This window comes from Corvus brachyrhynchos, unplaced genomic scaffold, assembly GCF_000691975.1.
Source record: "Corvus brachyrhynchos isolate BGI_N302 unplaced genomic scaffold, ASM69197v1 scaffold4, whole genome shotgun sequence".
NCBI lineage: Eukaryota > Metazoa > Chordata > Aves > Passeriformes > Corvidae > Corvus > Corvus brachyrhynchos.
In genome coordinates this window covers 7,031,429-7,044,780 of record NW_008237878.1, presented here as the reverse complement: position 1 = coordinate 7,044,780, position 13,352 = coordinate 7,031,429, and the positions used below count along the sequence as shown (strand labels likewise).

The 13,352-nt window shown below is 51.6% G+C and overlaps 1 protein-coding gene across 3 annotated transcripts in view; it reads right to left on the bottom strand.

Annotated features, from left to right (window-relative positions):
* Positions 1-4,214: 4,214 nt before the first annotated feature.
* Positions 4,215-13,352, bottom strand: part of CHST13 (carbohydrate sulfotransferase 13) — a 72,459-nt gene continuing 63,321 nt past the window's right edge. Inside the window, exons 1-3 of one of the 3 annotated variants that reach the window (XM_017732533.1) lie at positions 11,886-13,328; positions 10,277-10,353; positions 4,215-6,920 (exon numbers count right to left, since the gene is read on the bottom strand). In XM_017732533.1, the coding sequence (XP_017588022.1) occupies positions 6,075-6,920; positions 10,277-10,342 (912 nt within the window). In that variant the 5' untranslated portion in view covers positions 10,343-10,353; positions 11,886-13,328 and the 3' untranslated portion in view covers positions 4,215-6,074. Of the gene's footprint in view, positions 6,921-10,276; positions 11,326-11,885; positions 13,329-13,352 lie in introns of those variants that run through there. The other 2 variants (XM_017732532.1, XM_008632239.2) reach the window with 2 other exon arrangements.

Genomic DNA, 13,352 nt, shown 5'->3' with positions numbered 1-13,352 from the left:
AAAGCCCTGGCACTGGTATGTCCCTTCATTGGGGGATTTCTGGGCAGAACTCAGCTTAATCTGCTTGTCACTGTTGACAGAGGACATGGATGGGAACACGTAATGGATGCCATCTGTGTCCTACTTGTGGGACACAGCTGCACCAAGGTGACCTGTGCTGCACCTTGTCCATGCTGGGCTCCAGGGTTGCCCCCTTGCAGGAGGCACTGAGGCTCAGAGGTGATGTGGGGAGATGGCAGAGGGCACAGCAAGACGTGCTGCTCTCCAGGGCACCCCTTGGTGGGCAGCCAAGCATCAGCCTCGTGCCCGTGCACTTAGTGCAGGGAACGCACTTAAGACTTAAAATTGCTTCCAGCCTCAAGAGAAATGATATAACCAAAGGAAATGGTTTCAATAAAAGGGGATTTTTTTCCTTTTTTTTTAAGGGCAGTGAGAGGCTAGTTATTTGGCTGCTCAGCCTGTTTACTCTTTCTCTTTCCTCCTTTTTTCTTCTCTGTGCAAATGAGAAAGGGCCTTTGCTAACAAAGCTTATATGTAACCCCGGAGCACAACTTGGATCAGCATTCCTGTAACTCCATCTGAACTTGCTCCTCTAAGAAAGCACCCCCAGCCCTTCCAGTGAGTGGGCAGCACTGCTCTGTCCCCTGGCACCAATTGCCCCAGCAGGGCCAGAAGCCCCTGAGTTGTCCAGGCATCCTCCCCCTTCCCTCCCCTTAAAAGCAGAAATTTGATGCTTAAATACCTGCAGGCTCCTCAGCTTTTAAGAACTTTCAGTACATCACAGCAGGTCCTACCTGGTTTTATGCTCCCTGTGGTGTTGTGTTGGAGTGATTTTGTGAGGGAGAAGACTTGGGGAGGGGATTGTTTTCCTCCCTTTTCCTCCACAAATTTCAGTTTCAGAGCAGACTTGTGTGGGTAGCAGAGCCCAGACAGGGTGGGGACATTTCATAGTGATTTCTGTCTTCAGTCTAACCCAGCAGGAAAGTCACTGCCAGCAGTGGGCCTGGCTTCTCTGCTGCTGTGTCTGTGTCATTACAGTGCCCAGATTTTCACTGGGCTGGACCCACCCTGCCAGAGTCACCAGCACCTCAGTTCCAGCCAACAGTGGCTTTTATTTGTATTTAGTCCTCATGGCGCCCAAAGAAGCAATAGCCTTAAAAAAGGAGGAGGTGGGAGAGGAGAACTTCTTTTTTGCTGCTCTTTAGTCCTTGGCTGCTGAACTGCCCCTTTGGGCTCAGTGCTGGCCCTGGCCTGAGAAACCCATCCAATGCTGTGAGATGCTACTGGAAGGCTTACCTTGCTGTAACCTTTAGAGGGAATAAAGGAAAATGTGGAGTGTTGGTAGAGAATGAGATTGGCTATTTTTGAGCCCTGTGCAGCCATCAGCCAGCTGATCTAGACTCTAGTAGTGGGCAGTGAAACAGTGTAATTTTTCCTAATGTCCTAGGGTTTTATTTCCCACTGTATTAGCAGTGCAGGTAGGTTCTCTCCTGACATCAGCCACTGGTTGTCCCCCAATAAACTAAATCTCAGGTTCATGTCAGTGTTGTGGGATGGGGACTGAGGAAGAGCACTGGAGTTTGGGAGAGGGTGGGTGCCTGCCCTGCACCACCACATGTGTTGGGGTGCTGGGGTGGCTGCTGGGACCTTCAGATCCCAGCTGAACTAGAGAGGAAGGTTGGTCAGGGGCTCCCCCATTCCTGGATGCATAAGGGTCTCTCTTTGCAGGCAAAGAAGGGGCTGTCACCATCTGTAGATGCAGATAGGAACAGGGGTTTGTTTTCAGGGACAGTCAAACCATTTATTTTTCTCCCCCCACTGCTTCCACTTACTGCCTCCATCCTAACACAGTAATTTTCCAGAAACTCTCTGTGAGATGGAGCTTCCTTACCAAGGACAAGCGAAGTGCCAGCCAGCAAACACAGGAAGTCTGAAAAGCCTCCTTCAAGGGAGACACTGCTTCCAAGACATACTTGAACACCCTTTTTATTTTTTTCCCCTTCAATGAAAGTTTATTTAATCCTCCAGCTGGTAAACAACCCAATCTGTGGTGCACAGCAAGCTCTGGAAGGAAACCTCCTGATCACTGAAGCTTTGTTTTGTTCCACTGGAAGGAGAAACTCAACAGTTTCACATGGGCCATGAGGGATGGGGACAGCAGCTCCACAGCATGGAAAACCCACAGCACAGGCAGAGTGCCCACCACTCTGAAGGCTGGAGCTGTTGGAGGCACTGGGAGGAAGGGGCTGGCTCTTCATTAACTGCTGAGCCACACTGGACTGTGGCAAAGCTCAACAGTGCAGCAAGGGAAGGTACTCTCTCTTTTATGCTGGGGGGTATGTGAGTATTTATATAATAAATGGGATGGTGTACAGACACACATATGTACACATGCATAAGCCAAATGTCTATTAAGTATTATAACCATATGCAAATGTAACTGCTCAATATAGAATATGTAGATTGACCCAGCAGCAATTCTATTATACATTATAATATAATCATTATTTTCATTGTATATTTGTGCACATGTGAACATATCAAAGTGAGGCTGTTCTTGGTTTTTTGTGTCCCTGGTGCTCTGAGAGCTCCCCAGTAGCTCCCAAGCCTTGGGCCAAACTCTAGGACCAACCTGACTCATTTGGAGTTGCTTGTCCCCAAGCTCCGCAGCCTGAAGCCAGGATGGGAACCTTGCAGGAGGCTGGGGGACATTACTATCACGGTCCTCTCTTCATCGAGGCCAGGACTGGCACCTTCTGGTCACATTCCCTGCTCACAGAGGAGTGCTCGGGCAGGGCCGAGGGGATGATGCCCTGCCCTGCTCCTGGGGGCAGACCCCGGGGCATCCCCTTGCAAGTTCATGCCCTTGCTGCACATCAGGCACGGCCACATTCCCACTTCCAAGCAGAGGACAAACCAAATCCAGTTACACTTTAGAGGTGACCCACGCCTTCTTGATATTTTCTCCTTAAAAAGAAAAAGGGACTCAGTGAAACAGTTTGTGAAGCCACAACCAAGCAGGAGCCCTCAGAGAAATTGTTCCCAGCACCCGTACAGGGAGTTACACCGCCTGTAGTTGGGATCACCGGTCACACGGGGTCCTCCTAGCTCCGTCCTGCTCCCGTCCTCCAGCGCTTTTCGTCGGACCGGGAAGGGTCGGACCGTGCCTGCGGCGAGGGCCGCGGCTGCCCAGCGCCGGCCTCGGTACCGCAGCATCCCGACCCCCATCCCGCAGCATCCCAACCCTCGTCCCGCAGCATCCCGGCCCCCCGTCCCACAGCATCATGGTCCCACAGCATCCCGGCCCCGCAGCATCCTGACCCTGCAGCATCCCGACACTCGTCCCGCAGTATCCCGGCCCCACAGCATCCTGACCCTGCAGCATCCCGACCCCTGTCCCGCAGCATCCCTGCTCCGCAGCATCCCTGCTCCACAGCATCCCGACTCCAGAGCTGGCCCCGGAGCATCTTGGCCCCAGCAATTCAGCTTTGGCACGGGCAGAGCAATTCCCGGCCCGGAAAGCTCCGGCCCAGGCTGAAGATGTTCTCTTCAGAAATACAAAGTGCCTTTTTTCTGTTTGCAAGGTTAGGTTTTGCTTTGGAAAGCTTTGAATGTAGGCAGAGAGGAAGCCAAGGGTATGACCTAAGTGGGTTGGATTGTGGATGCTGGCTGTTGGGATTTTATAGAAACAGCCCAAAGGTGGGTATTTCTGAAGGTTCTGTGTGACCCAAAAGACACCTTTACAGGGTGCTGCCTTTAGCAGTCCAGGCCAAGGCTGGAGGGCTGCATTTGCTCCATTCGTGTGTGGCTGGGCTGTTGACGGGGTAAATGGGTCAGGTCTGATGGGGATGCCAGGGACAGACAGGCTGCCAGTCAAACAGCCACTCACAACTGAGAGCATCCCCCCATTGTCACCATTGCAGGAAAGAGTAGAAACCATGTGGCTGAAGAACAAAGCCCCAAGGTTGCTATTCCCTCACTTTCACACCAAAGAAAGCCCAAAGTGGGTCCCAGCCAGCCAGATATTTTCTAAACACCTACAGACAGCACAGCTGGGAGCAAGTATATCTGTCCTTGCCACTCACTCTGCCATCAGCTCTTTAGAGGTACCTGAAGGGAACAGTATTTAGAAAAAAACAACCAACCAACCATCCAAAAATCCATCCCTTTATGACTCCGCATCTGACCCCAAATTATGATCCACGACAACAAGCGATGAAAAGATCTTGCAATGATTTGAACAATTATTTTTCCAAGCAGAGGCAGCTCTAAGCAGGGAACACGAGACTCCTGAGAAAGCAGAGGAATGCACTCCAAGCCTGAACGCTGCAGATGAAATTTGTTGCATCACATAATCTGTTTCTGTGCTTTGTGTTTCAGCTAGACAGGGAGATTCTAAGATAGCACGAGAAAGGCCATTTCTGCGAGATCTCCAGTCCAGATTGGGAGAATCAGTCACACTGCCAGGATCACCAGCAGCTTCATCTACTTTTCTTTTTCATTGCTTTGCTAAACTCAATCTGCACATGGAGCAAGCAAGGAGGGAGTGTCAACATGTAGGTGCCAGTGAGAGGCAGAGAGGAAAAAGGTTAAGATACAACAGCTGAAAGTTGTTAGATGGAAACATCATTTTTTTGCAGAGCCTGAGAGCACTGTGGTTTTATAAAACCTCCCATTGTACTGCACTAATAAGTCAAGTGTTTGCAGCCGAGCCAGCAGACACACTCCACAGCATCTATTACCAGTGTGCTTATTTACAAAGGCGGCCAGCAAGACAAAGCCAAACAGAGAAAAGGAAAGACTGAAATATGGACTGGCTTTAATTTAAAATCCTAGGGCTCGGTTTGTCATTTTCTTTTGTGTTTCACCCCCTCCTCCCCATTTTTAATTCAAGGAATGATTATCCAAAGGCAGCCAGCCAAAGGACTGTTTCCCTCTAGGTGTCTCTCTCCCATTTTTATTCTCAGTTTTTTCTCTCACACACACATACACACACACATACACACACGGACCTGGCCTCCCAGTCCAACATTACCTCTCCATTCCCACAGCAACCTCCCACACCCCAGCCCAGTGCTCCCCAGAACACTTCATAACTTTTATAAAGGGGCTGCACACGGAGGAGCCTGTGCTGTCAGGGGAAGAGAAACCAGCGCTGCCAGCAGGGCCCTGTCTGCCCAGCGGGGTCATGGGCAGGACACTGTGGATGATGGGATTTCATCAGAGCAGACACCTGCACCCCTGCTGTACATATGCCTTTACAACTGCTATCACCTGCTTTCAAAAAATGGGATGTGTGGGGCCTGGATTTAACAGATTTGACCAGAAATCCAGAGATATGCACACCACTGCTGTGGTAGTTCAGGAGAAAGCACTGTGGACCTGCTGCAAGCCTTTCCTCTCTGTCTTTGGAGTATTTTACACCCCAACTGAGAGCTTGTGGAAGGAGAGGAACAAAAAGTCCCTCCAGGGATAAATATGTGGTCAGAGTAACACACCTCTGTGCGTTACATCCCCCTCAGTGGGGGACAGCGTGGGAAGTGGGATGAGGACAGAGGAGAACAAGACAAAAAGAAAAGGTGGGAGCAATTTTAAATAAAAGGAAAAAGTTACATTAAATTATTGCTTTATTTCTGGTTCTATGCAAGTGTCTGATACACTCCACTCTGACCCCTGAGACTCCATGTCTGCCCCCAAACAGGCCAGTAAGGAGGAGAAAGACCTGAAGGGATCCTGCCCAAAAAAGGAGCCTTCCCAAGACTTGGATCTACAGAGGAGTCTCTTAGTTAAAAGGAAGTCCCCAACCAAGGCAAGCAGTGTCCAGTCCCACTACCATTCCCTGTAGATACTGAAGGCTGGGAGGGAAAGGGAAGGAAAAGCTCCAGCCCCAGTGTTTTGAGAAGTGTTCTTCCTCCAGACCATGCATGAACAAGGCATCAGGAGGTGGAGCAGACCCTAACAAAAGGGCACAGGGAAGAAGTCAACCAAGAGAAGAGCACAAGGTGAGAGGGAGGAATTGTGGCAAGATGAGAGTTATCCAGCTCTCCCTCACCTCTTCCCCCCCAGCCCCTGCCTCATCGGATGCGGAGGTAGGAGGGGATGGAGTAATTGAAGAGCAAGTAGTCCATTTTGTATAAATTAAAGAGTCTCCTTTGGTAGAAGGGGCTAATGTCCTGGAAGAACTGGGCTGTCATGTCGTCTGTCGTCCTGGTGGTCTTGGACGAAGCCGGGAACTTGACGCTCGTGTCGGCCCCCACCAGCTGCAGGATGTAGTTGGCATCTTCGGCCAAGGTCTCATACTTGCCCACCACGTCGTAGTGGATGATGCAGGGGTGGCAGAGCGAGTGCACCCGCTCCCAGTGCTCGTTGAAGGGCTCCTCCTGCTGCGTCCGCGGATCCAGCAGGTAGTACACGAACTCCTCAAAGCGCACGTCGTCCCCGCGCTCTAGGGCCCTGTCGCTGGGCTTGTGCCGGTGCCGCCGGATGATCTTGGTCCCGTAGCGCTTGTGGAAGGCTGTGTTGTAGCTGAGGGTGAACTTGTTGCGATAGGCCGAGACCAGGCGCTCGAAGGGCTCCCGCACGAAGACAAACTTGAGGTAGCTGCGCAGGCGGTAGTTGATCTCGGGAACGCTGTACTCAGAGAGGGTGCGCAGGTTGGAGGGGACATGGGCCTCGTGGGCAGGGATTTCCAGTGGGTCCTGGTACTTGCCTTGCCCCGTTAGGACCATCATCACCCGCTTCCAGTTAGTGCAGGCCACTTTGGGCACGTAGCAGTAGAGCAGCCCGTGTGTGTCGTCTACCACCAAGTGCCGCAAGTCATCCGGCTGCAGGAGACGCCGCTTGCGGGTGTAACGGCTGCAGACGTTGCTCAACATCTCCCGTCTCTGCTGGTGAACTGCCTGCAGGGATGACTGCTCAAACTGGGGAGAAAAAACCCAACAGAGATGGTCACCAGCTCGCCCAAGCTGACTGTGGCCTACACACAACACCTGGCCCGCAATTGTCCCCACTGCCTCCCCTTTACTGGGTTGGTCTGTCACCCATGTGAGATTTTTGGAGACAGCACTGACTTTGAACACAATCGATTCGGTGCATTTAATTCTTGGACAGGCTGGCATCAAAAGAAAGGACAAAATGTGATGAGGAGCTGGGTGAGAAGAAAAATCAAAGGGGGTGAGGGAAGAACAGGCGGTGCAGAGAGGGTCAGTAAGGGAGCATTTTTTTAAAAGCAGGCACACACACACACACACAGGGCTAACGTGCTCTCCCTTACACCAGCCCGGGGGGATGCATGGCCCCAGGGACAGAAAGCACAGCCTGTTTGTTGGCACAGGGCCCTGCACACCTCCTGCTGCGATGGGGCATTGCTGCCTCACACTGACACCCACACACATGTGCTCGCTGTGAGACCCAGCCAAGGGCAGAAACGTGGCACACACATTTGGACCTGCTGGATGGAAACAACCTGGGTGTCCTGCCAAGGAAAGGCAAATGGAAATGGTCTCTAACACTGACAGTCAAACCCTGGTGAGCAGGAGGGGAGCTGGAGATGAGGTGGGGTGGCAGGTATGATGGAGAGGAGCAAGGGGCTGAGTAGGTGGTGGTGGGGCCCTTCCTGAGGGCTTTGGGTTCCTTCTCCTGAGGGACTTCTTCCACACAGGCCAGCCCAACGCCTCAGCTCTGGTCACAGTTTCCTTTGGCTGCAGGGACGAGGAATCAACACATGGTCCTTTATCTTGAACCCTTCTGACCCCTGCATCAATAACTGGAAGCTGTTGCACTGGCTTGCCAGAAGCCCAGAGTCCCTTAACCCCTGACCCAGCTGAAAACCCCCTCCAGATCTGGGGACATGACCTTTCCTGTCATGGTTTTCATCAAAAATCCCAAAATGTCATTAGAACATCTGGGGAAGGAAACTATTTCCAGGAAGTCAGAAGGGGAAGGTCCCCTCCTCCTCCTGCCCACTCTGTCCCTGTTTTCCTCACAAGGGTTGGGAAGTTCCGTGTTCACCATTGCTGGGAAGATCCAACAGCCTCGTCTGGGAACGGCTGCACCAAGCACCCACTAACCCGGGGAGGCCCTGACCCCACAGGGCTGTGGCTTTAATGCCATGCAGTGACCACCATGTCACAACATCACAGTGGCTCCCACTTCGGGGCTGTAGAGACAGTCCTCCCAGTGTCAGAGGGTGCCACAGCAAACAGCCCTGCAAGTGCACAGATGTGACAACCTCCAGATGAAGGGCAAGGGCAGGCCTTGGTGCCTACACGGCTGCTGAGAGGTGTCACTGCCTAGACATGCCTAAGGACACCCTTTGCCAGGCTTCAGGTGCTCCCTCACTGCTCCCTGGGGGCTAATGAGGTGTTTCAAGGGGCAGTGTTGTAAGGGCTTGTAAAGCTCCTGCCAGGAGCTGGGACACTGAGACAAACTGTCCATCCTGTGGATGACCCAGCAGACCTGCCATCTTCAGAGAGACACGAACATCTGGGCAAACAGCTCCTTCTGCAAGGGATGAACCCCACTCAGACCCTTTTGGATCTCATTTCCACAAAAAAAATAACCTCTCCCAGGTCACCTTAGTGACCACTTTCTCCAGGAACCTGCACGGGCAGTAATCTGAGACAGGGACAGGAGAAAGCATCCCATCTTTGCTCCTTCCAACAGAGAGGATGCCCAAACGAAGGAAATGCAGGTGAACAGATGTGGTGGTGACTGCCACCAAGATATGACTCTGACATTGTTGGCTACTGGGCTATAAAGAAAATACAGCACCAAGGGAGGTGATAACCATGGCTGAAGAAGCAATCTCATGCTGCCTTGCAACACAGCCAAACCTTTCAGTAGAAATTTCTTTTGTTTGGAGCCTCCCCATCAGCTTTTAGAATTGGAAAACCTTTTTGCAAGGGCTTAAAAAAGAGGCATTTTAATAATGTGATTTTTTTCAGGTATTTTTTCCTGCACTTGCATAATTCAAAACTCAGACAGACAGACAGACAGACACTGTCTGCAGGCATGGCAACAAATAAATGTAACTACTTTGCAGCAGCCGCCCACTGGAATAAATGCATGTCTTGCAGTTATTTCAGAGCAAAATTGCTCCCTTCATTTCCTTCTCTTAAAAAGCCAGGGAAATTAAGTATCACTTTTAAGGAAATAACACCACGACATTCCATCAGCGTCAGGGTTTGCTGGCATCATGGCCAAGGGAGTCCATATTTGCCATTTTTCAGAGAGCAAACGTACTTTGGCTGCTTAGAGACACAAGAGCATCAACCTAGACAGTAACACAGAGCAACACACATGGAAAGATCTGGCCCTGGCTGCACCGGGAGCTGCCCACGGGCAGTGGGGAGGCAGCAGGGATGGCACAGCATTGCCCTCTGCTCCCGGGGGCTGCAGCAGATGACAGCCCCATGGACACGGGGAGACGCAGGGCACATTTGGTGGCTGGGGCACGTGGCATGGCACCCGTTGGAGGGTGGCTTCCCACAGGACTTCCTGCAGAGAAGCTGTGGGTGAAGATCCCTCTGCAAAGGCATGTGTGGCTGCACGAGGGCAAAACTGCCTGCCCTGGGGGAAACGCAGCAGAAAGAAACAAACAAACACTTTTTGCAGCTCCAACCACAAACCCCGATGTGAAGGGGAAGCAGGACACCTTCCCTGATTCCTGCACAGGGAGGGACCCACTAACCCCACCTGGAGGGGAGTGATCCTCCTCCCAGGCTGTGCCTGGCTGCTCATTTTTCAGCAGGTATCGCTGGCACAGCTCAGAGTCATGGAGAGGCCTGAGATGTCCCAGGATTATAAATCCCCCATGGCTGACTCCAGATATATATATATATAGATATATATATATATATATGTGCACATACCTATGTGTGTGCATATATATACAGCACTTAACACAGAAACATCTGTCAACTACTAGCTCAGGAAGGGCAGCAATGATGCTCTTGTCCTGCTATGATGGCCCAGAGAAGGCTTTGAAATGTTCAGATGGTGAAATTTCCCAGGTTTGTCCAGCTATGGCTCAGCCCACTGGTAATTAAAAGGTTTGCCCAAGTACCAGCAAGTGCCATTAGCAGTTTTTATCAAGTTACTCCCCCAGGCAGTGTGGTCTTGTCTTTTAGACACAGCCAAAGGCTCAGCTGCAAGGACCTTGGGGGTGGCTGGACATGGCACAGTGCCCCACACACCAGAGGGGTGGCAGACAGGGTCAGCACTCAGTGCTCCACTCGATCTTCACCCCACCACTTCTTGGTCCCTGTCCCCTTACCTGGTCACTCTCATACAGGGCCTGGAGTGGGCTGCGACCAGCCTTGCCTTGCCAGGTGGATCTCATATCTTCAGAGGCTGAAAAAGGAGTGAGGAAAGTCAGAGGGGTTGGAAGGGTCTGTTTCCCTCACCTTCTCTTGAGATGCCCAAGTTGGGATAAGACAACATCTACCAAGAAGAGACAAACCCATTTTGCTCTGGAAGTGATGCTCAAGCAATGCTCTTCCCTGCCCCTTACTTTTTAACAAAACCTGCAGTTAGGAGTCAAAAGGTCCAGACCTATTTTTTAACAAATAAAAGACCATAAATAAAGGTAATTGCTCTTGTTACAATCTCAAGAGCAATTGGGAAAAGTTTGATCCATATGCTTTCGGGAAATGCCACTTCCCCCAGGCTGTATGTTTGAGGGAATGGCCCAGAGGAGACAGGACCTGACCAGCATTGCCACAGCCCTGTGAGGGGTGAGATGTCCTCTGTGCTTGGCAGAGGTAAGGGGCAGATCCAACACTGGCAGCTCTGTGCTGAGCCCCCACAGGCTCAGAGTTTGCACTTCCAGGCTCAGAGACACGGACAGGAGCACACAAACTGGTCAGGTGCTTTGTTCTGACTGGTAAATTAACTGAAGCTCTTACTAGCTATTTATTTTTTTTTTCTTTCCTTCTAAACCAGCAGCATCTTCTCTGGTGTTTGAAGCTCAAGACAGCCACCCAGACAGTCCTTGCCCCCTCCCTGCCCTGCAGATCAGCTGTTTCACTTTGGAGCTCCATTTGCAGCAGCACCAAACCCAAGGCTGGATCTGGCCAGCCATGAGCGCTGCACCAGAAACCCAATCAGTGACAGCTGCTCAAGTTCTCATGTTCATAAATTATTTAGGGATGCAACCACCTTCCAGGCTAGGAAGCATCTGCTTCAGCTGCCATTCCTCAGCCCCAGGGACCTGTTTCCAGCACAGGGGGGGCAGAACCATGTGGCCTGGATATCCCAAACCAACCCATAGAGCCAGCCATGGCAGGGGCACAGGCTCTTGCTTGCAGCAACACCTCCAAGCAGCTCTCCCACCACCCACCCACCCTCTGCTTCTTGGCTCTGACTCTCTCCATTGGCAGAGGATGCCACGACAGTTTCCACAAGAGAAGGTTTGTAACCATGGGGGTTGTGCAGCCCTGGAGTTGGCTTCCACAGAAGGAATCACACCATGAATTTTAAAATTGAGAATTATGTTTTTTCTGAAGGGGAAGATAGGACACATTGTTCAGGAAACTGTGGCCTGGGAGGCTCTTCCAGTCCTCCAAGTTCCTGGAAAAAGCATCTGCCACAAGCCATTTCTGGCAATGTGAAGGTTTATAACAGAAGCTTTTCGCATGACAGTTTGGAGCTCTGGATCTTTTCATTCACTGACCGTCACCAAACAACCCCAAATTTGTTATACAAGTCCCAGATGGCATCTGTATAACCAAAATAACCAGAAGGAAATATCCAGATCCTGTATTCATTTTCACAGGCTTGTATTTTGCTTAAATGAAAACTGCTCCAAAGCACAAAGTCACCAGGGTCTCAACTAAACATTATTCATTCCTGGAGCTGTAATTAGGAGGAAATGACTGCCTGACCTCACAAGATTTCATCAGCAGTGCCTGTACGCTTGCGCGTCTGTGGGAAATGACACTTCCTGCAGCACTGGATTGATCAAGATGTGACTCGACGAGAAGGCACAGTTTCTTCCTCAATCCTCTATATCAGTTACCCCACAGGAGGGTGAAATGGCATCTGTGCCAGTGGGAGATAAGCAGAAAATCCAATGTACAGTGCTGGGCTGAGATGCTCATCCCAGAGGAGCCTCGTTTCACATTTCCAGGTGTTCCACATTTTCAGCTCTCTGCAAATGGCAGGGAATGAGATCGACCTTGAAAACTCAACTCACTGCAGCTCACATCTGCAAACAGAGAACACTAAACTTGAGCCCCTTTCCCCTTTGGCTGGGGCTGATAAAATCTTGTTGGATGCAGGACTGTGACCCCGCTGAGGTCTGCCAGCAGCACCTTGCAGCAGACACTGCTCCTGTATTTAGTAAAAACAATGTGGAGGCGTTTGTTTTCGAGATTAACAGGCACATCAGCCAGAACCTTCCTCACCGGGACAGAAGCAAACCCCGGGTGGTTCAGGCTGACTGAAGGCTGCTAGAAATGCAAATAGCTCGTGCTGGTGCTGCTCAGAGCGGCATGGAAATGTCCCAGGGAAAGGCTTCAGTGCCTGTAGCAGCGTCAGGTCATGGCCCCTGGAGGAGCGCTGGCTCGGCAGGAGGCTCTTTGGGCTCAACAAAAGGCAAATCTGCAGCAAAGTGGGGAGGGAGCAGAGGTCAGGCAGATCACAGCCATGCTCTGACCTCTTTAGTCCTCTTCTTTTCAGAGGGACCAGTCTGGCCAGTGGCTGCTGCACCTCACGGGGCTCTTGCCAACAGCCCCAGCAGAAACGTTGCAGAATGGATTTCCTCCAGCCCTTCCCCAGCGCAAGATCTGGCAGAGAACAAGGCATCTTCTCTGGATAGCAGCAAACGCCCTAGGATCCCTGCTATGCTCTGGCTGTGCAGGGTTCCAGAAAAAAAAGGGGAAGAGAGGGAAAAAAAAAAAAATGGAAAAAAATCCCTGCCAGGCTGCTCCCGTGCAGCTGGAGGAGGCCGGGAGTGCTGAGCTGGCAGGGGAAGACACCGGTGCTGGCCGCATCCTGACGGCCTGCGCGCTCCAAAGCGATGACACCATCCCTGCCCCGTGTGCTGCCAAAGCCTTCAGAGCAAGGCCTGGCCCAGCAGCAGGGTTTTGGTTATTACAAGGCTCCACTGCAGGAAGTCTCCCTGCTCAGAAACTGTCTGCTTGCACTACACACGGCATCCCGAGGAGAAAGGCAGCCGGGATCCTGGCTGGGCCATGACAGTGACTTTTGGAGCCAGGGTTAAGCCCCGTGGCAGAGGGGCAGATGCAGCTGCGGCCCTGCACGGCTCCATGAAGCATCGGTGCACGAGGACGGCAGCATCCACTGTGTCCCCTGGGATGGAATGTCCCTTCTCCATAAAGCTGGGTAAA